This window comes from Rousettus aegyptiacus, unplaced genomic scaffold (assembly GCF_014176215.1).
Source record: "Rousettus aegyptiacus isolate mRouAeg1 unplaced genomic scaffold, mRouAeg1.p scaffold_m13_p_13, whole genome shotgun sequence".
NCBI lineage: Eukaryota > Metazoa > Chordata > Mammalia > Chiroptera > Pteropodidae > Rousettus > Rousettus aegyptiacus.
Window position 1 is genome coordinate 55451662 of NW_023416288.1, and position 23470 is coordinate 55475131.

The 23470-nt window shown below is 44.4% G+C and overlaps 1 protein-coding gene across 4 annotated transcripts in view; it reads left to right on the forward strand.

Annotated features, from left to right (window-relative positions):
• The first annotated feature begins 327 nt into the window (after positions 1–327).
• HIPK2 (homeodomain interacting protein kinase 2) overlaps positions 328–23470 on the forward strand; it is a 159738-nt gene continuing 136595 nt past the window's right edge. The window contains exons 1-2 of one of the 4 annotated variants that reach the window (XM_016161859.2): positions 329–577; positions 1979–3176. In XM_016161859.2, coding sequence (XP_016017345.2) covers positions 3170–3176 — 7 coding nt within the window. In that variant the 5' untranslated portion in view covers positions 329–577; positions 1979–3169. Of the gene's footprint in view, positions 578–1978; positions 3177–23470 lie in introns of all 4 variants that reach the window. The other 3 variants (XM_016161860.2, XM_016161864.2, XM_016161858.2) reach the window with 3 other exon arrangements.

Here is a 23470-nt window from a genome sequence, read left to right on the forward strand (position 1 = left end):
TCGGCTCGGCCTTCCCCGCCTCGCATCCGTGCCATCGGCGCTCGATTGCGCGCGGACTCCGCTCTCCGCGGCTCGCTCGCTCGCTCGCTCGCGGCCGCCGCTCCCCGCCCCCCGGCCCCCGCCCCCTCCCGCCCCTCCTCCCGGCTCCTCCCGCCCCTCCTCCGCCTCCCGTGCAACTTTTTGCCGAAGCCCCCACACACACAGCCATGCTGAGCTGAGCTCCGGCCGGGGACTGGCCGCGCGCTGCCCGCCCCGGCTCCCGCCCCTCAGCGGACCCGCTCGGGGGCCGCGGCCGCCCGGCCCCTCGGCCTCGGCCGCTGCGCCCGCCCGGCCGCCCCGGAGCCCCCGCGCAGGGTCCGGGCCGCGGCGGCGGCGGCGCCCGGCCCCCTCCCCCGGCGCCGGCCAAGTGAGGCGGTGATGCGGGCGCTGGCGGCCCCGGCCGCGCCGAGAGCGGAGACACAGGCTCAAGATGGCAGATTCCGACTGAGGCTGGGGGGGCCGAGCTCGCGCGCCGCGTTCCCTTCTCCGTTGCCATGAATCGCGGACACCCCGGCCCCGATGGCCCCCGTGTACGAAGGTAAGGGGCGTCCGGCCCGCGGACCCCGCGCGGCCGGCGCCGCCGCGGCCCCCGCAGCTTTGTTCTGCCCGCGGCCCCTCGCCGGGCAGCCCCCGGCCCGCAGCCCCCCAGCGCCCGGCCTCCGCGCCCCACCCCCGGGCTTTCGCCGGCTCCCCGCCCCTCCCCGCCGCCCCCTTCTTTGCCCAGAAAACGACCAGGATCCGGAATTTAACAGGATCTTATTTCCAGGGTGGAAAAGAAGGGGGGTCGAGGGGGGGCGGGTGCGAGGGGGGGCTACTGCCCGAAGAAAAGACATTGGGAGGGGGCGTCTGGGCAAAGACCGACCCATGACTGTGCTTTTTATTTATTCGTAATAAATAAAGGTGATGCGGTTTATCTTTCGTCCTGTCCCCCCCCCCTCCCCGCCCCGAAGATTTACCTTCAGGATTATCTCCTTTCCACTCTGTCCTCACGACTGACTCCCTTTCCATTTCTCTCCGCTCCCACCCCACACTCCTTTATTCCTCGCGAGCCTCTGACTGGGGGGTGCCGTGGAATCGGAATGTGCGGGGCTAGGTGATGAGGGGGGCACAGAGGAAAAGTCCATTTCAGACCCGGGCAGAACAATGAAATAGGCGAAAATCTCCCCGCATTAGCGTGTGTAAAGGGAAAATGTAGTTTAGGTTTTCAAGTCGGGGAGGCGGCCAAGACGTTTTTTTTTTTCTCGATCGATCTGGGTAAACCTGCGTGGTGCACCTTCACCTGGCGTTGGGCCGGCCGTGTTTTCTGATTTGACTGTCTTTAGGAAGAAAGAGAAGAACGTAGAGCAAAAGCATTAGATTTCCCTTGCACTCTCCCTCTCTCTTTCGTTTCTCTTCAGTCAGTTCTGTCAGCTTCCAGCCAGAAATCAAACCAGAATCAACTAAGTTTTTTACACTTCGGTGTGTTTTTGTGTGCTCGTCGTAGGAGAAAATTTAAACCCAAGTGTGCCTGATTTTTCCAGTCATTTCATCGTGAAAATGTTTTTCTCATGAAATCACTGGAATAGCAGCTTTTACATACTTTTAGCGTCAGTCCATCTGGCTTTCTTTCGGTTTTGTTCAGATATTCTGTGGATGAAATAGCAAATGAGAGGGGAAAGGGTCTGTGTGGAATCGAGAGGAGGGGCGAGGAGAGGAGATTTTAATCCTTCTATCAATCTGGAGAACAGTGGTGGCCAGTGAAAACAGGGAACGCATTAATAGTTTTATCTCTGTTGTAAGAGGCAGATTTAAAAAAAAAAAAAAACTTATCTGAAAAGAAAATCTGTTATTAGTTCCAGGGCTCCAAATGAATTAGGTTTCTGGGTGGAATAAAGTTACTAGTCAGGCCTGGATAACGAGGCTGTAAATAACCTATGGACTGTAAATATTTTTTTTTCAGACTCTCTTGGAAACAAAGGGGCTGTTTAGAAGGCAACAGAGAGATGTTATTCCAGGGGCTTTCCTCTTTGATTCTGAAGAACACAAGGTCCATTTAACCATTCGACAAAACAAAACGAAATTTCTGATCACTCCACCACGCAGAATAGAACGAGCCGGTGGCTCTGTGACCATGCTAGGCGGACCGTGTTGGGCATTCATTGTTCGTCTGTGTCTATGGGAGGGGGCTACAGTCAATGCTCCGACTGTCTGTGGAGTGTTAAAATGAAACAATTTTCTCTTTATTAAGTGCCTCCTTGAGACTCCCTCTGCTGGACACTCTGGGTGAGCATTAGAGAAGGAACTTGGCATTGAATTGAGAACGTAGTAACCGGCCGCTTTCCCTTTCACAGGGGGCTGGATATGTGGGTTGGGATGTATTTTGTCAACTTTATAGAAAGCCATCTTGGGAATGGGGCTGTTCTCCTGTTCATTTCATTCTAAATTCATGTGGATGGTAAGCCATACCTCTAAGGCTAAGACAGCGGACTCTTGTTCTTACTACAGTGTTCTTTCACTGTTTTACGCCAGATAAAGGACTGTGGGTGTGTAAGGTGTTATGGTTTAATAATAATCAGGGATCTCAAAGGTCTCAGGAGCACGTTGTTTTTATTTGCAAACCTTCCTTCCCTGTCCCAGGTGACCTCCCTGGTCACCTCTTTCAACCCTGGGTTTCTCTCAGCGCTGGGTTTCTCTCCATCTGTCTTGTCTGTGTGCTCTCGTAATTATTCTCATGCTTTGTACGCTTTGATTCTGCAGAGTTTCTCTGTGTATCTCTATAATTCTTCTCCTAGTCTTCCTCCTCCCTTTCTCAACCAGTTCAGCATCACTTTGCACTAGCCTAGGCCTGGATCTTATTGAAAGACACTATTGGTCATGCTCTAAAACAGACAGGTGACCTCTATAATCAAGGACTGTATTGCTGGAACCTCCATTCACTTACTGTAATGAGTGCTTCTGAGACTCCAGTGACCTCCTTTTCCCCTCCTCGGCGACATCCTCGGGATTCACTGAACCTGATTTTTACCATATCCTAATCAGAACACATGGACTCCCTGTGTGTATCCTGAAGAAGCAAGGCTTTTCCTGTGGAATTCTCTAAGAAGAGTGATTTCTTATAGTTTTCAAACATGGGATTCTTCTCAGGAGACGTATGACAGGTGAGGCATTTCAGCTGGAATTCAGGAGTGCATTCATTTTTTTTAAATGGGGTACAGTTGCCCCAGGTTGGAATATGAGGTGAAGGCCTGAGTACATTAGTGGAGCATTCTGAACTGCCAGGTATTTAGAGAGAGAAATGCTGTCTTTGGAACAGGGTATGTTTGATAATACAAATTAATCGGTTGCAAAGTGTAATCAGTCTTCCACAATTTGCTTCTAAGGGTAGGTTTATAAATAGCACATTTTCAGTTGCTTGGTACAGATTAAGTTAAACTTCTTTAAAGAGGTTTATTTAAAAGGTTAAACATTCTCCTTCCAATTGTTGTTTACTCCATCAACTTGCTTAGCGAGGCTTTTTTTCAATATGTAGTACAAAGGCCAACCACAGAGGTCTGTATTGCCATCAGTTCTGAGTGAGAGGATTCTAAATTCCAAGTCGTGTTCTACTGCACCTGAGATGAGCCATGTTGATAAGTATTGGCTTACACAGTCAGACTTCCCAAAACTGCAACGCCGAAATCTGTCATTAGAAGTACCCGAACACACCTACCAAGATGCCTACCAAGAAATGGATTCTGAATCATCTTCCATTAAAAGAGTCTGATGACACATGTTCTAAAATATCTTTTCCTGTGTTTGTTTTATATTTTTAAAATGAGTAAGTATAAATATTGTTTTCATTCTCACCACATTTGAGTAGTGAATCAAAGCTCATTTATGGTATCCTCAATTCCAGATAGTATGATATAATACTTGAATCAGAGAAACATGGGTTTGAATCTTTGGGCATGTTACTTAACTTCTTTGAGCCCCCCCCCCCCCAAAGCCTTATTGGATTGTGCGAGGACTCAGCTAGAAACGAGTATATGTAAAGTACCTGCCTGTAGTAGGTATTTTCTCAGTGCGTGTTAAATCCGTCCATCTTTTGAGCTGCTTAAAGGCATGATGACTCCAGGGAAAGAATAACCCACAAATAGTTTAGAAAACCAATAATAGCAACGTTTCAATTATTAATCTCATGCTATTCTTTTTCCAGTTTGGGCACCAGCAACAATAAACCCCCTCTGGCCACAGAAGAAAGAGATTTTTTTTGACCCCTTCTGTGACCTTTCCAGAGTCTTGATTCCCACTGAGCTGCTGCTGGTTTCAGGTAGAGAATTGCTCTTCTTTGGTGGCACATTCTGTGCCACTTTAATAATGAGGAGAGAAACTGTTAGAAGAGTTTCAGGGGCTGCAGCAGTGCCTCTGGGGAAATATCCCAAAGTATGAAAGATACAACCTTTGCCTTTAACCAGGATCCATTCCTAACCCCGGAGGCAGGCCAGGAAAGGGAGCACCCAGAGGGGGCTCCCCAAGGGCCTCCGCAGAGGGGACGTCCCCACCCACCCATGAACTAGCGTCTGGCTTATCGTGCACTAAACAAAATTTTCCTACTAAAGAAATTTGGTGCTTTATGCAAGTTATGGCTACTCATGTTCTTCATGTTGTATTTTGTATTTTTTTTTTTTTCTTCATTTCTCTCTCTCCCATAGAGACCAATCTCGGGGAACCACCTTTGAGGTTTACATGGAACAAAGTAGTGATGATCACGAGGGTACGATATGTGAACATTTTTTATCATTCTCTGAACACATCATTTGCCAGTACTTTCTGGTAGTCTTACGATGACAGTCCAGGCACTTCAGGCTCCTGTCAAAGACAGGGTGCGGAATAATCCAGCAGACCTTACATAACCACTGCAGAGTGTGAGCTTGAAAGGCCCACGCTCATTATAGTCCATTTCATTTGGCAATACCTTGTGGTGGGGAGGGGAAATTAAAAACCTGGAATGTAGAAAGTTCTTTATTGTTCATGTAAAAGAATAGAGATACCTGGAGTCCATAGCGATAAATCGTGACTTAGACCTAACTTAGTTTGTGCTACACTCACTACTGACATTAACTCACTTGTCCTAACAAAACCACGAGGTAGGCACTGTCACCCCTACCTTACAGGCAGGGCACATCTTTAGTGCATTCATTTAACAAACATTTATGTAGGGTCCCTGTCCTCAAGGAGTTCCGAGGATACAGGAAGTGAAAGTCACAACTAAACAGGGCCTCACTCACCAGCCCACAGTCTGACTCAAGGGGGAATGCTTTTCTCGTGCGCCTGTGTGTGTGCCAGTTCTAAATTCTTACATGCTAGTGTTTCTTAAGGTACAAAGGGAAGACCCCATTTCCCTTTTTTCTTTTGAAACATTTTCTTTATGTGGAATCAAAAGATATTTCTGAATCTAGAAAATACCTACTACAAATTTTCTTAGAAACTACCGCCTCTAATTTGCAGAAAAGTCCATCTTCCTCTTTTATTACTTACATTTTATGTCTTTGTAAATGGAAATAAATTCTAACTTGCACATGCTACTTAGAGACTTTTTGTTTTGGGGTGTTTAGCATTACAGGTTCTATTGCAAATGAACCCTTGCAGCATACATGACGTGGCTGTTGGAAGATTAATTCTTGGCTTCGCTGCCTGATGAGCTCTTGTACTCCAGGTGCTTTTGTGGTACTTATTGGTGGAGCTGTAGATCAGGTGGTCACTCAACAGATCCCTCAGGGAAGGGAATTGGGAAAGAAAACCAAGCTCTTGCCTCTTGGGACCCTGGAGCCCAGAGAAATGTAGTTCGCCCTTCTGCCTTCAGGAATGTGAATGTCCGTGACTTGAAATTGTTGGTTCATCAAAAAAAAATTTTTCCCAGAGAAAGGCCACACTAGGAACTCCCTCCATGATCAATTCCAGTATTCTATTAACCAGATTGTCAAGAAATGCCTGGGCCAGCCTGAAATCTCACCTGCCGTCATTCAAACCTCTTTTCTATTACTCAGTTCCTTTCTTTAAAACCTTTCATAAACTTGAAGATAATAACTGGGTCTCTATAGTTTTTTCGTCACAGAGCCTGTTTTGTGGCCTCTCCTCTGAACTCTCTCTGGTTTCCCCACATTAAAAACAAATGGCGGCTATCAAAACTGAATGCGGCCCTTTAACAATGGTCTTGTTAGGACAGCGAACACAAAGACGAACACAAAGACGAACACAAAGACGCCAGGGTCCTTGCATCATTGTGAACCCCTGGAGGGCAGGATCCCGATCTGATTCATCTTTGTATCTCCCACAGCAGCCGTGTACTTAAACCTAGTAGGCGCTCCATAAATATTTGCCAAATTGACTCTTCCTTTCCATATATCTAAGTAATGAGTGACATGCCCCCAGCTCTGGGTTGGTGACTTGTGGGTACCTCGCTTTTGCCTCCATCCCAAGTACTTTTCTTGCGCTCCTGTCTGTCCCTCAGGCTGGTGGAGCCAGCTTCCTCTTGGCTCTCAGGCGAGGCTTCTTCACTTTGAGTTTCGTTCCTCTGCTTCCAGCTCTTTAAGCACCTTACTTAATTTTCCCCTACAGATCTGACAAATGGCATGCAGAGGAGATAAGTATAAAAAAGTTGAACTACTCTGAAAAGAAGGGAGAGCACACAGACGAATCTTGATGATTCAGTGTCGCCGCATCCAGGTTTAGAAAGGACAGCCTGTCGGAGTCTCTGCAGGGTTCTGAGTCAGCTAAAGCCATACCTGTTTTACCGGGTTCTCTGTGGCGAGTACGGCATGTGTCGTGAGAGCGAGTACAAGTCAGACTCGCAGGATTCTTCCCCTTCTTAGGTCTAAAGCCAGTGGAAAAGGCAAAAGACATGGTGGGCAAAGCCATTCACCTTGTGACTCTCTAATAGATGGCTCTGCCATTAGAAAATAAGCTAGTAAAGTAGTTGCCAATTTAAAAAAAAAAGGAGCAAGCCTTTAAAACTGCAAAATAATTTTGTGGTTTTACAACCACTTATTTCTAAACATGGCTTTGAACAGATTTGTAGTGTTTTTGAAAGGTGTCCGCCTTAGCAGTTCTTGCCTAACTTTTGCTGTAGTGGGTCCCGATTAATTAAATGCCATCACGTTTCAGCAGCGTTAAGATTGACTTGACTCGCTCTTGCACGTGTTGATGCCGTAGACTTTATAAAACCTATGTTGTCACAGTAAGAGTGAAGTCTGATATAGGGGTGGACAAGGGCATTTCCCCCCAGGCTGTGTTATCCCTCTTGGTGAAGGATTGCTGTAGAACCTGCCGTAACATTGGGTACAAAAAGCATTTTTGGTTCGCACAGTTACACATTGCATCCGGATGAAAGAAGGTCTGTTTCTATATTTTTACCATTTTCCTCCATATGAGTCGATATTACCTAGTTGATTCAACCTATGGCATTGTTCTTCGCAATGTAAAATGATTTTTCCAAGGGCTTATGAGAAAAGTGATCCATCATTCCAGTTCTGCATAGAACTTCTCATGTCATAGCATTAAAGAAGCACTTTTGAATGGTATGTGTTCCTGGAATCCTGTTGAAAGTCACATGGTAAGGAAATTTGGAAAGCTCTGGCTCGTAGGTGGTTGTGGAAGAGTGTTCTTTTTTTATTTTTTTCTCTAATGAGGAATTTATAGACTCTGACAAAAGCCAGCATGTAAACTCTAGATATTGTGCAGAAAAGCAGTAAGTTACGCCCTCCTGAGTTCTGTGTAACTGCACCTACTCACCGGGATCTAGGCTGATAACAGGAGCTTCTGCAAGAAAGTGTATTTTAGGGGAACTCCTAACAGGCAAGTAGAGAAGAGAGAAAGAGGGGGAGGGAAAGAGAGAGAGAGAGGGAGAGGGAGAGAGAGAGAGAGAGAGGGGTAGAGAGGGGCAGAGAGAGCCCGCGGGCGTGTGCAGGAGAGAGCGAGCACACGCGCATTTGGCTGCACCTCGAACCACTTCCATTTCCAGCTGCAGCACAGCAGTTACTGTTATTCATTAAGCATGACCTGCACCATCAGGAAGAGATTAATCGATATTCATTATGTTCTGTTAACTGAGGCTAGAAGGGTCTCTAATGTATTAGAGAAATGTTTCCATTAGAAGATGGTTAAAATAAAGAAACTCTTTCATTTGATTATACCATGACTTTACTCCAGAAAGGATTTAAGGCTGCTTAAAGGGTTACGTTTCTGGAAGAGGGGGAATCCATTCATGTCGATCAGTTTTGTGGAGCCGCTGATTCCCAAGGATGTCGGATAAATGAGGTCTTCCTATGTGAAGAGACAGCAGAAACAGCCCAAGCGCTCGTTCTGGCTTAGCACGGTGAATAAGCAGAGTGCATAATGGAATTCATTTGCGAAGTAATTTTTGCTCGGCTGGAGTGGTAAGCACAAAATAGACCAACAGACGAGAACAGTGAGTGTTTGGGATCAGTTGTTGAAAGGTTTAAAAGGGGTTCTAATTCCAGAGACATTTTATGGTGTGGAGGGAGAAGGGAACTGATATAATCAAAATGATCCTTGAACAAGGTACTTTTTTCTGGCCTGGATATAATAGAACGAGGCAGCCAGCGGGCGAGCCGTGCTGGGAGGCCATGCGGTGCGTTGGAAACCGCGAGCACCGCGGTGACGGAACTGGGCCCTCGCTGGGGTCAATAGGAGGGCGCACGCAGAGCACTCATCAGCGTGCCTGACCCAGGGGTTCGATAAATATTTGTTCCTTTTTACCCTCCTCCCCACACCTTATGGATTTAAGATCAGGAAAGGCTGCTCGTGTCAGCAATACCATGCGATTTATCCTGCTTTTCTCAAGGATCTCTTCTTTTCATAGGCCGTCTCACATTCCGCACTGGGATCACAGTATCTCAGGGTCTCCTTGGGTCACAGTCTAACCCGAGTGGGATCTTCACACAGTAGTATTGACCTTTGGCAACGCAGAACAGTGAGGAGGCTGCCCCAGCGCCATCAGGAGAGCCGGGGGAAGGCAGTGCTGGGCCTCTTTCCCCCTCGGGCAGTGTGCACGTAAAGCGTGGACGCTGAGTGGGGCTCCCTGGGCTGAGCTGCCACATGGAGCTGCAGGGCTTCTTGTCAGCGCCAGGAGGCTTTCCCCCCTCCCCCGACCCATGAGGGGGCTGCTGATTCTCCTGGGTCCCCTTGCCGCCCACAGTGCCTCACTGAGCCCATCCAGAGGGAAGATGTCCCCCATCTCCCAAGGAACACTGGCCACGTGCCCTCGGTGCCAGTGTTTAGAGTCTTGTGCCAGGAAGTTGGGTCCTATGTTGCCTGGAGAAAGTTCGCAGCTTGTCACCATGAGCTACTTACTAACAAAAACAAAAAAATCACAGAAACCAATACAATCGTGATGAGTTCCACAGAACCTCAGAGCACTTTTCAGTTATTAAGTGGCTTTAAAAAAATATGTGGACTTCCCGAGGTACATTTTAGAGTCATTTTTTTTTCCCCATTGACATGACCAAAGCTTGAAACCCTTCCCCACTTTCAGGCCTGACATTCTGAGCCACGTTGGCTCCTGTTGGCGTGCTGTCTGCCTTGTGCTGCTCCCGTCCAGACCAGTGACCCATCAAGTATTTGAACACATAGACTCACGCACTAAGGGATGGGCTCGCCTTGACTTTGCCGAGTCCTGGACAACAGTGCAAGACAAAGCTCCTAGCCCGCGACGCACCAGTTCTCTCTGCCCCCGGTTTGTGTGTCTATGCTAGACTACCTTCACCACCCCTTGGACCTAGGGGTGCCTCTTGGCCACCTGCTCAGGCCTGTGTGTGCACCCCACAGGCCCTGGAGAAGGACTGGAAGTAGGCATGAGCTCTTTTGGACAGGGGATTCCCTGGGGACCCAGAGTATGGCCTGGGAGTGAGCACACCTCATGACCCTGGGGACCTCTCTCCCCTCAGGATCCAAGGCTAGGGCCCCTGGCGCCCTGTTCTAAGGGCATTACTGATAAGGGGGCTGCTTGCTATAAAAACAGGCAACAAATGTGACTCGAAATGTTTCCTGTTTATCCAACTCATGGCTGGTGATTGCTTCACTGGATACTCTGCTCCTTTCTCCCTCCTCAACCTTGATCTTATTCTTGTGGTTGCTCCATAAAGCATAGTCAATGAAACCAACCCATTTCCTGTTGCCTGCTCAGGACAGCTCAAGAACCAGTGTGTTCCTCCCTCAATGAAACTTAGCAGAGAGCCCAGTAAATGGGACAGCTTTCCTGTTTTGTCTGTTTCAGCCACTGACATACGCAACCTCTTCTGCTGCTGCCCTTTCTTGATGTCATCTCACGTCTGCTTCTGCCTACTTACTCTTGTTTCCCACTCATCCACCCACAGCCAGACTCCTTTACCTGCCTCTTTATTCTTTGGCCTTGTGTATCTTGGCCGTATCTTTGGCTTGTTATACCTGTAGGTATGAGGGTGTGAGTGGAGGCACACATGGAACTGTCTTTTCGGGACGTTTGTGTAGGGAACTGTTTGGGAGAAGTGGTTCTCCAACTTTAGCGATCATCAGTCACCTGGAGGGCTTGTTAAAACAGATCCTGGGCCCCGCCTTCAGAGTTTCTGTTTCAGTAGGTTGGGGTGGGGCTTGAGAATTTGCATTTCTAATTGAGAACCCCTGTTTGAGGGGAATGCACTCAGACTGAAAACTCAGTGAATATTTAAGATCAGATTGTTTTCATTAAAACGTTCCCTGGATGTGTGAGCGTCAGAGACCTGTTATTAGCATTATTTGCAACTCAATTGCCTTTTGTGGCCATGACTGCTTGAAGCCATGTAGATCCAGCTTCCAGCCTTCCTGCCTCTGGCTCCAGGAGAGTCGAGGCCCCATCTTCTCCAGGGCCTGCCTTGTAAATACAGGAGCTACTTTCTCTAGTTCTTCCAGAGCCAGTCCGTAGTTCATGCAGTTTGGCCCTGGGCTCCCAGAATAGAACAGGCAGATATCATCCTCACAATAATAACATATTATTAACTAACATAAAGAGCTCTGTGACTTTCTCCATTTACAGAAGAGGACATTGAGGCTTCAGATATTAATATGTCCACGGTCTTGAACTAACTGGTAGCGCCAAGGCCTGAACCCCTCCTGATACCAGCGCATACCCTTGACTGGCAGGCATCACAGCTGCTCAGAGGGAAGTTAACGTGCTCCGTGCCACATACAGCAAGGAGATAACACGACTGGGATCCTTCCTTGAGAAGGGGCAACCATGGTGGGGGCTGATGGTGCCAGAGCGTTCACGTCACAAACACACTTCCCCGAGGCTCTGCTGTCCCATTTGCCTCCTCTTCATCAAACAGGACCGCATGAGGGGGAGTGGAAAGCACTTAGTCCAATGGCAAGAACGCAGGAGGGGTATAGTCAAGTGCAGAGAAGCCATGAACCCCTTTTGAGGAGCAAAACAAATAAAATATCTGAGAATAATCTGACTGAGACCTGTACGAAGAAAATGTGAACTGATGTTAATAACAGCTAATACTTACCAGGCCCTAGCTACTGGCAGTTCTAGTCTGTGGTTTCACATGTATTTATTGAATCTTTATACTAGTGCTTCAGGGTAGGTTCTGCTACAGTTACGTTTTATAGCAGGGGTCCCCAAACCCCAGGCTGCAGACCGCTACTAGTCTGTGGCCTCTTAGGAACCAGGCCACACAGCAGGAGGTGAGCGGTGGGCCAGTGAGCAAAGCTTCATCTGTTTTTGCAGCTGCTCCCCAGTGCCAGCATCACCGCCTCAGCTCCGCCTCAGATCATCGGGCATTAGATTCTCATAGGAGCACTGGTCTCTGGTGCCAACAAAGTTGGGGACCTGTGTTTTGTAGAAGCACAGGAAAATTCTGCAGCTTGAAAGTGGCAGAATTGAGATTGATCCCAGGCAGCGTGGGTCCAGAGCTTGTACCCCCGACCATCAGCTTATCAGCCTTCCTTTCCTCTCCTAGATGAGTGAAATTTGTAAGTACAGTCTTTGTTTGTTTCAGTCAGAATCTGAATGTTTTAAAATTTGAGAAACTTATTTTTGCTGGTCTTCTTGAAAGATGAGGTAGGCATGGAAGAGTCAAGTCTGGACAACAAAGAGTAGTGAAGGGGCTAGCTCTACCACGTGTCAAACCACCGAGCTTCTAATTCGGCATGAAATTGGACAGACCCAGCAGTGGGGCAGAATAGGTGAGCCAGACCCAGGCCCTGTGGTCTGCGATCACTTAGTGGATGATGGAGGAGGTGCCACAGAGCAGTGGGGAGAGGAAACCCGATTTAACAGATGGGAGTGGGACCATGTGACAGCAATTAGAAAAATCTCAATGGATATTATCACCTCACATCTTTGTCCCAACATAAATTCTACGTGATTAAAATGTTAAATTCAACAGAAGTCTGTTGAGCACATTCAGTACGCCAAGCCTGTTCTAGATGCTAGGTGTACCACAATGAACAAAACAGATGAAAACTCCTACCCCGAAGCAGTGTGCATTTTAGTAGATAAAGGTAAATAATCCATTTTTTTTTTTTAAGCTTGAAATAAATGGAGGTGGATATTTATTAAACGTCTGGAGGGGCTGAAGTTTCCAAGCGTAGAATCTGGAGAAGAAATCACAAAGGAAAATATCAATAGTTTTTTAGTGTAGCATTTCCCAAATGTTAAGGTTATTTCTAGTTTTACTCTCATGAATTATTTCTCAGTGTTCTTCAGTGTAACATTAAGGGGTGTCTGGATTTTAGGATAAATTCTCCAAAGTAGAATTACTAGGTCAAGGGGTGTGAACATTTATTGGCTTCTAAATAGATACTACCAGATTACATTCCTCCCCAAAGTACTTTTATATTAAATCAAACCACCTAGCTAAAGATTTACATTCCCGCCCCCCCCCCCACCCCCATTTATTCAGCAGGGCGCAGAGTCCGCACCCCTCTCGGGCCTGGGCCCTCTCTCCTTGGAGGATGTGCCATTTTCCAAGGGCTTTTGTGTATCCGTGACTCCCAATTATATCTTTACCTAGACTTCTTTTTTGAGCTACAGTCATAAAGCCAATAGTCTCCTTGGCATCTCTGTTTGCATGTCTCACAGGCACCTCAAACTTAATGTACAAAGAAAAAGTCTCGGTCAGCCCTCTGAACGACGCACCTCTTCCCAGGTTCTTTATTTCCACAAATGCCATATTCTTCGACCTGCCAGTTCACATCAGGAACCCGAGAGGCATCCTCAACTTTGCTTGAATTCTACATTTAATCCACCACCAAATTTCTTTGGTTTTTGCTTCCTAAATACAGACATTCTTATTTTTCACTGTCATTCTGTTCTGTAAAATTGCTGCAGACACTGAATTAGCGATTACAGAACCATTGCTTCTACGTTCGCTTCCTGCGAGCCTCTGGTCATTGTTTGATGTGTGTTTCTGTTTAAAGGTTATATACACATCGCTGATTCGTTAACTTTGAACTCGCAGCCTATACCACTATAGCTCAGGCCTTAATGAAGCTTACCTAGTACACGTTTTTTTTTTTCTTTAAGGCACATCAACAGCTTTTTTGCACTTAAACAGTAGACACTATACTTGGGGGTCGTTTTTAAATCCTTAAGAAAAAACACAAAAATGTGGAAAATATACCAAACAGACCGTAGAAAGTATACTTGGCTTGTAGTGTAAGCTGAAGCAAGAAGGCAGAGCACGTAACCTTGTTCGACCTTAGCTGGGAACACGTGCATCAGGCAGCCCAAATTTTTCACAGCGGCTTGCACATGCCAGGGAATGACAGAACGCCCTCTGAGTTATTGATTTTGAAGTGACAAATAAATCTCAGCGAATCTGAATCACAAATACGGAATCCGTGAATAATGAAGATCAACTGTACATGGTGAACCTATCATTTCTCTCTCGGCTGCCATCTCCTGGTCCAGTGGTGGGCAAACTCGTTTTGGAAAGAGCCAGATAGTAGTCGTGTTAAGCTTTTTGGGCCAAATGAACTCTGTTGCAACTGCTCAGCTCTGCATTTGTGGTGAAAGCAGCTGCAGATAATATATGTAAATGAGTAGGCGGGGCTGTGTTCCAGTATAACTTTATTTATGAAAACAGGCTTTGAGCTGCATTGGCCCTCGGGTTGTAGTTTGGACCCATAGCCTCGTCTAACCCACCGCGAGGTCTCATCTGGACTGCCTTCCTGACCTGTCCCCCACATCTATTCTTGAGCCTCCGGCTCATTTCCTTGGCAATACTAACTATAGATTAGATCTGATCACTCTCACTTCAGATGCCCAACTGCTTCCCATCACACTTTGAATAAAATCCAAAACCCTGAGTAGCATGGCTGCAGCACGAGTGCTGCTTGCTTCTCCACTGTCATTTCGGGCCGGCCTTCCCCCCTTTGTCCTGTCCTGGCCTCTTCCACGTCTATGACTGTTCCCAGCTGTTTCCTGCTTCAGCGCCTCTACGATCTCTCTGCCTGGCTGTCACCCGTTCTGCAGTCATTACCGAAATACCACTTCCTCCAGCATAAATTAGTTGCCCCACTTCTGATCACTCCTTTCTTTGCCTTCGTGGCCCTTAGAGCTTTGAGGTACCATTTATTCGGGCGTGGTTGTTTTCCACCTGCCCCCCCCACCCCCGTTAGTCTGCAGGCTCTGTGAGGATGGGACCGCGTCTGTGTTCTCGACTCGTGCTGCCTTCGGATGCGTTGCAGACACTTCCTAAAACCTTCTAAGTTGGCGAATGATTGTACAAGATAGTTTCATTTATACCGATTTTTGTATGAAGCTGCAATAGAGAAACTTGAAAAAGTCACCTTTTTAGAACATTTAGGGTATCTTCTAAAATTGAGAGTGATAATTAAAGAGAAAAGTCATTCTGATAAGTGGGTTCATAAATGGGTGTGAACGGGCTTTTGTTGTCAAAGGGTGATTCTGCCAAAGAGCTACATCTAGTCCAGTGTTTTCCCCCTGGACTTGAGTGCTGTCTTAAGTCCTGTTAGTTTCCCTTTTCCCCTACAGATATTTTGAGCTTTGCTGGTTTTCACGCAGGAAAGTGGGGCAAAGTGTGCTTGAGGAGACATTTTGGCACCCCTTTTAAAAACTGGCTTTCATTTCTTCTCTCAAACCATTACCCATCCCTCTGAGACCTTAACTAGTACTTTATTAGCTGTTTTTCTGTAGGGTTTCCATAGTCTAGGGGAGAAATCTTTGATTTGTCAGAATTATTTTAGCAATTAAGTTCCAGGTTAGAGATTGTTCTCCAGTTATTCCAAGAATCCTGCATGTTCAAGATGGATAGACCACTTAGCATATTTTTGAACAATAATATATCGTTTCTTAGGTGGCCTTTTATAGATGAGCAGTGGTGAAATTTAAAGCCTTATTTAACTTCTTTTTTTAAAATGCGTTATTATAGAAACACCACTTTTGTGTTATAAAAAGTTAGAAAATAAAAGCTGGCAAAACACACACATGCATACACAAACACACTTTTTCCTTTCTAGAAATTACCACTATTACCCCTCATGGGTCTTTTTCTATGCATATATGTGTGCATATGTACTTTTTTTTTTTTACCAAAATGATATATTTCTGTTTTACAGTCTGCTTTTTTCAGTGAACAGTTTTTAACCTTGTATTTCAGTAAAGTTCATTTTATCTTTGTCCATATTCAGATTTCCATAATTGGCCCCCAAATGTCCTTTGAAGGTAGTTTGTTGATGTTAATATCTCACCGAGGACCATATACTATATCTGGTCATAACTTCCTTTTAGTCTCTCAACCTGGCACAGTCTCTCACTGAGGTAATGGGCCAGTTGCCTGTAGAAACTGTCACTTTCTGGATATGTGGGTCTCTTCTCATGGCGGTGCTGAGCTGATTTTGTGTGCTTCACTTACATTATTAGTGAAGCTAAAATTCTCCCCCTGGATTAAGGTCGTGGCACTGTCCAGTTCTCTTTTCCCCCTTGAGACCAAAAAGTGATCCGTGTGGTGTAACTTTGGCACATAGGCCATTTACTGAGTGGTTCTATCACCAAATGTTAGTTCTTGCCTGAACTCAGATGTTCATCAGGCTTTGTGAAATGATGTTTTTCTAATCATTAATGTTTTTGTTGCAACTTGAGGCAGTGAGACCCCTTCAGCTAGCTCCTGTAACCTTTTGACAGGACCTCCCTATTCTTGTTAAGAGCTTTCTTGCTAAATGGCAGCTCAGCTTGGACTCCCCAGTGGTATTGGACAAATGGTATTACAGACCACAGTCTGGACATTAGGAGGGTTACTGTGACAGAGGTGACTTGTTTCAGTAGACAAAGCTAGGAAACATATCGGTAAAAATTAAAAGTTCAGATGGGCATGTTCAGTTCAGTTTTAACTTCCCTGCGCTTTTAGTTTCCTTGGTTTTTTCATTGTAACTTTTTTCTCTTCTACAGAAAATCTTTATTTCGTCTGTAACCTATAAATGTAAGAATATAAAGTTTCAAAATATCAATATTTGTAGTATAACAAATATTTAAACTACAGAGAAAATGTAACACATCTTTGTTTTTTTTGTCTTGTCCTTAGAATGCATCCAGTGAAGGATGTGTTATTAAAAACTGTGTTCTAAAGTCCCTAAAAATATGTCCTTGGAGTAACTGTGTCACCCACTTATAGCATATTTCACTCACACATTTGACTTATGGTTAGGTTCATATCTTTCAGTTTTTTTTTTAGTTTAAGAAATTCTTTAATTTAGCTTTTTGGAGATAGGTAATGCATTTACATGACTGAAAGGTCAAAACTATATTAATATGAAATCTAGATGATAGGTATATGGGAATTTATTAAGTTATTCTCAATATTTATTTTTTATGTTTGAAAGTTGAAATAATTAAATTTAAAATATATAGAAAGATAGACCCAATGAAGTCGTGCCCTTTTTACTTTGTTACCTCATAGTCATTTTTATTATTGTCTTGCTTAACTCTTTGAGTATTTAATTTTGCAGATCCAAATTGTGTGTGTTTGCACATGAGCACATATGTAACCTTATTTTCATTTATTTATACAAAATGTAACATACCATATATATGGTTCTGCATCTTAACTTTTCTCTTAACAATATGTTCTGGAGCTCTCTCCATATTAGTTCATAGAGATTATCTTTTTAATGGCTACAAAGTACTCCATTTTGTTGACATACCATGGTTTATAAAACATAAATAATCTGGGATTGTATCCAATCCTCTGCTATTTACGATTCATTTTTAATGGGTATCCTTATATGCATGTCATTTCATACTCATGCAGGTGCATCTATGGGGTAGAACCCTATACGTGGGATTATATGGTCAAAGGGTAAGTACGTCTGTAATTTTTAAAAGATATTGACAAATTTCTCTTGTTAGGACTTATAGCATATTTCACTCACACAAGCACTATATAAAAGTGCCAGTTTCCCTAGAGCATTGCCCACATAACTATTGTCAAACTTTTGGATTTTTGTTGGTACGTGAGAAATGGTATTTTGATGTAGTTTTAATTTTTATATATGTATTTTTTTTATTATAAGTGAGGTTGAGCATCTTTTCATTTATTTAAATGTTTTATATTTATTTTTATGTGAACTGTGTTTTGAACTTTATATATTTCCCTACTGTGTTGGTCTTTTTCTTCTTTATTTCTAAGAGCTTTTTATATATTATCTTCAATAAGAGTTGCAAATATTTTTTCTCAGTCATTTGCATATGTTTTGGTTAACTTATGGTGGTGTCTTTCTTTGCCCTTTTAAAGTCTTCTTAATTTTATGTAATCAAATTTGTGTTTTTGTTTATGGCTTTTAAATTTTGAGTCGGAGTTAGAGAGACATTTCCTGTTTCAAGTTTTGAAGTTCTTTCTGGTGCTTTTGTAATTTTTTTTTCTATTTATCTTTTGGTTCATTTTGTGTTTATACTAACATATATTCTGAGGGTTGAAGCCAATCTTATATATTTCTAATACTCAGTTGTTCCAATACAATCTATGAAAAAGTTTGTATTTTTCCCCACAGTGTCATAATGTCTATTTTATCATATATTAAATTCCTATATCCTTGAGGGTCTATTTTTGAACTCTGTATATGTTTCCATGGGTCAATCTATTGTTAATTACTGAGGCTTATATTACCTTTTACAATCTGAAAGGACTAGTTCTTCTTCATTGCTCTACCATTTCAGAGTTTTTCCGGATATTCTCTTTTGTTTTTCTATGTGAACTTTAGAATCAACATATCTTGATTACAGGTAAAAAAAACTATTACTGTTTCCATTGGGATTACATTAAATTTATAAATTGGGGGAATTAAATCTTTATGATATTGAGTCATCTTATCTAAGATCATGTTTCCTTTCCACATGTTCTTTTCGTGTGTGTACTTTAGTTAATGTTTAAAATTTTCTGTATGTTGTTTATATCTCTTAAGTTTATGCTTGTAAAGTCACTGTCTCGTATTGGTTATTGTTTGCATGAAGACTGTTTCGATATGTATTTTTAACAGCTTTATTAAATGTAGTTCACATAAGTCACCATTTATAGTATGTAATTCAGTGTTTTGTAGGATATTCACAGAATTATTCAGTCATCACCACTCTAATTTTACAACATTTTCATCACCCTAAAAAGAAACCCAGTACCCACTGGTAGCATCACCCAGTTCCCACCCTCCCTCAGTCCCTGGAAACCACTAATTTCTTTCTATTTTGGAATTTCACATAAATGGAATCATAGAAAACGCGTTCGTTCGCGCCTGGCTTCTTTCGCTTAGCACAGTGTGTTCGAGGTGCATCCATGAGCACGCCTCTGTCCTTTCATCAGTGCCATCCTCGTGGTTGTGAAGTGGTATGTCACCGAGGCTCCGATTCGCTGATTTCTGTGTGCATTTAGTTTCCTTTTCACGCACTGCAGTGAGAGTTCAGGAGCGCAGGGAGTGGACTTTTGATTCGAAACCCCCGGCGCCTACCATAATGCCTGGCAAAGAGTTGGTGTTCAGTAAATGCTTATTGAACGAGTAACTGGATGTTATATTTCTAGGCCACCTTATTTTTTAAAGTTAAAATGTGGTTTAGCACATATAAATTAATTTTTCTTTTACCTTAGGCAAAACATAATTAGAGGGTATTTTCTTCCCCTGGGAAAGTCACGTGTTAATGCAGTAGTGCAGTAAAAACAGTTTCCTGTGATACATCGTATGTGATGATCACCATTACTTTTTCTTACATTAGAATGAATGACTGAGAGTTGCTGGTACATGTGTCTAGCAGACATTAATTATTTCTTCAGGAAGATAATTTTAAACCTTAGGTACTATTATTATAGAGACTGCTTGGTCACATATATAAGGTAGAGATGAGAAATTAGGTAAAGGCGTTCTGGGCCTGGGAATAGGAAGCTTTGAGTGAGATCGACTAGCTCATACATATTTACCAAGAGCTGCGTTCCAAAATTTCTTTTGTATGGGGTTGGTGTAGACACAGATTACATTTAACCATAGAAAAAAAGTGAAATCAGTTAAGATTAGTGTCTCAGACTGACCTTAAAGTTAAGAGAGCAGAGCCGATGCACATGTGAGGACAAGGAGTAGATGGGAACTCTGTATCTTCTACTCAATTTTGCCATGAACCTAATACTGCTCTAAAAAATAAAGTCTAATAAAAAACATTTTAAAGAGAGCATAGCTGAAATACATATGTTTTATAGGAAAATGGAAATTATTACATGGCAAAAAAATAATATGAATAAGAAATGATTATTTCTCCTTAAAGTCAGTGTATGGGGAAAGATGTTTTAATTATAGAGATAAGTGAGGTCCTGTATGTGTGCGTGTGTGTTTGCAGGAGACTTTTGGGCTCCGTCCAGGGATTTACAGGCTGACAATACCGAATTTTTATATTGCCACAATTTTACTCAAAATATGTGACTTTTAATATGATTCTTACCTTTATATTGTGAGGTGTGTTTGAGTTTGGGATAGGAGGAAGAATGAGAGAGATTGATTCATTCACTAATTCATTCCTTCATTGGTTGATGGAGACAGATTGATTTCCCTCAAGTGAATGGGCCTGAGAGATGCGGAAGGTAGCGTGGTTCAAAGGATATGCATTTGCTCTAAGGAAACATTTGTCTGAAGGAATTAATTAAGAATTGAACTGTATAAAATAGAAGCAATATCTGAAGGGCAGATGGATTAAAAAAAAAAAAAGGTAGCTGTGGATCCAACTTGAACCAATGATTTGAAAGCCACAGGGAGCAGATTTAATCAAATCATATAGGAAAAACGTGATAATGCTGGAATCTCTCTGGAAACAGGTGGTCCCGGGAACGATTCCTCCCGCTAGAACTGGAGGTGTTCGAGGTGAGCACCTTTTGGTGGGAACGCTGGTGAGGAGGGTCCACCATAAAATGGACGATTGGACAAGAAGAGCTTTACAATTTCTTCTGAGAGAAAATGGAATAGTCCTGATACAACAGACTGTGTTTGCAGGGCATGGTTCCAGCTCGTTCCTTACCCCTCCACAAAAAGGTCCTGATAGACCCAATTCTATTCTCCTTCGATGTCAAGTGAAGCTTCAGTTGGGTCTTTCCTTGACCCAAAGCTGGATGACACTGTTCATTGAGCATGTACCATCTGTGCTCCTATTATAGGAGCCTTGGATAAAATCACTGTTTTTCTTACACTGGTCCTGAGATTAAAGGGCAAGGGCCTGATACACCATATCTCCTCCTTCTGGCCCTTCTGTTCAGGCCTCTGGTAGCAGCTTTCCCCCACTTTCCGTGGGTGACTCTCAAGGAGAGGAGGACTCTGAAATAACCAGGCCTCGGTCCTGAGCTGGAGCAGGCAGCAGCCTGGGGCCCGGAGTGGTTCATCCTCGCCCCCCTGCATTTCTGCATCTGGCTCCAGGGTGGCGCCTGTCTTTGAAGTCGGGTTGCAGCCCAACAGGCAGGGCCGCTGCCCTCCTGCTCCTTGGTTATTCAGTGCAACCTTTAGTCTAGGAAAAGTGCCAGTCTTCACTTCCAAGAATCGTATCTGCCTAAATGGGGCAATCTGCTTTAAATGCCTCCTCAACTGGCGCCTTCCCCATCTCACGATCGGCATAATTAAAGGAACAGGTTCACCTTTTTAACTGCCTGTACTGTGCTCGATCAGGGTGGGTGGTTGGGGACTGTGTCGGGGTGTGTATTTATTGCACACATGCACAAATATCCCATGCTCAGCCCTCAGTGGTGATTTTTAGCAATGTTGAGAGTCATAGGTATGTGTAAGCTTTACTTTGCATTTTCTCCATTGTGCTCGACCTGAACAGATTTTTCTTTAAAGCAGGCTGGTTACTATGATGCGCAGGGCTTTTTGGATCTTGCTGGAAAAAAATTGCATGCTGAGCCTAGAGGATATTCTTCTCTCTGCATGGTGCCCAGACGGACTTTGCTTTATCGCGGATGACATTTGGTGGCTTTCTCCACTAATCTCCCTCTTTCTCCTCCTGCAGTCTCAATGTCAGGCGAGTGCCACGGTGTTCTTCGTCAGCAGAGTTGGGACTGGTCAGTGAACAGTGTCACAGATAGGGGGTCTCCCATGGTGGCTTATTCTCTCTGATTTCCAGGTCAGCTGACAAACCAGCCCCTTAGATCGAGCTTTTTTGGAACCTGGATTTTTATACTACCTGCCACTCGGCTGAAACCACAGGCTTCTCTGAGAATGTGCCTGTGACCGTGGCTGCCCTCTGTTCCACAAAGGCAGCCACTGAGCGCTTCCTCTCTCAGAGATCGGCCCTTCGGCGCCGTTTGCGGCCCACTGCGTGTAAAGCCCTGGGCTGGGTGGTTGAGCTCAGGACAGAATAGAAAACAGCCGTGGTTTCTAGAGCACTTTAAAGAGGGGCCGAAGAACCTCGGGACAGGTGCCCATCTGTGTTCTCCGAAGCGTAGATAGAGACGCCCTCTTGTGGGCCATGCACTTAGAGTTGATTTCCTGGTGTTAGGGACAAACCCGTGTTCATGTCTGCCTGGTTTGTCACTCAGGTTCCCTTTGTGATTAAATCTGACCTGCAGAAGTTGAGCCTGTAGCAGTGGCATTGGGCTAATGTTGCAAGTGCAGGGATTTTCAGCCCGAAGTGGCCAACCAAGGAAAGCCCCTCAGAGTTCAGCAGAGCAGGTGCAGCTGGTTGCCCGCATGTTTGGCAGGGTTCGTTGTTCTTTTTTTCTGCTCAGTGAAAAATAGGATTTGCTTTACAGAAGATGTCTCTGGAGAATTATGTCCTCAAAATCCAAAGAATCTTCAAGATATGAGTACTGAGGGAATATTGGGTGTAGCGGTCCTAAACCCAGTAAGTTAGCTCCGGGTGCTTTCGGGAAGATTCTGGTTTTTCAGCAGTTCAGAAGTGAGGTGGACGTGATCAGATGCAGAAAGGAGAGACGTGAGAGTGGAAGTAAGCAAATCACATGCAGACACCTTGAGGCATGAGGAGGCATGAGACAGACTTCCCATACAGGGGGTGGGGACATGCAGAATCGGGCAGTTGGGGACTAGCAGACTATAGAAGAACATCATTTCATTTTGCCGTGTGCAAGATGGATTGGAGAGTAAAGAGCTGTCTGATGCATTACATTCCAGGCATCTCCAGGACGTCTGTGCAGGTGTCCTGGAGGTGCAGGGGAGCATACTCGGAGTGGGATATGACTGACATTGGGGGCAGCGGGAGCCGGGAGACAGCGAGAGAGGAGACACGGCCACAGCCGCAGCTTGGACTTCAGTCCCTGTTCCGCCAAAGGAAGATGTGTCTGCGTGGGAGGGGGTGGGTGAGCGGGTGGGTTGGAGAACATTTAAAATAGTTTCTGAGCTTGTGCTTTGTGTCCATGTGTGTGTGGTGTCTCTAAGAGAAAAGGCAGTTAGAAAAGGCAACATTGTTGGCGACACAAGAACAGTTGCAATTCGATGTGGAAACAGTTTATTTACCTGCTTCAAAGAATGTACAAAGTACACTTTGGACGGGACTAGTAACTTTCCTGCCTCCTTTCCTGTCTTCTGTTTTCTTCTGTATTCTTCTGTGGGAGAGCAGGAGAAATTGTATATAGTGGTGGAAGTTTTGGTACTTATATAGGGTTTCTAATTGTCTTTATCAGAGATTAACCTTTTAGCCCTCCTGTGGTTCAGTGGAGGATCTATCTGGAAAGCTGCATTTTTGAGGAGCGTTGTCAGAAGTGTTTTAGTCTTATGGCATCTACCTCTTCCAGCCCTTTATCATTTCTCATTTATCCTTATATTTCTCAAAGTGTGCAGTTCAGTGTCTAGCACTAAGTAGTGGTTAAAATTAGTACATGTGGTTGGCCCAGCAGAAATCCACGTTCATTTGTCCGTCTGTCCGTCCATCCATCCATCCGTCCATCCTTTCAACCATCAGAATAAACTATTCATCAAACCTTCCCTGAAGACCCTCAGCTGTTCT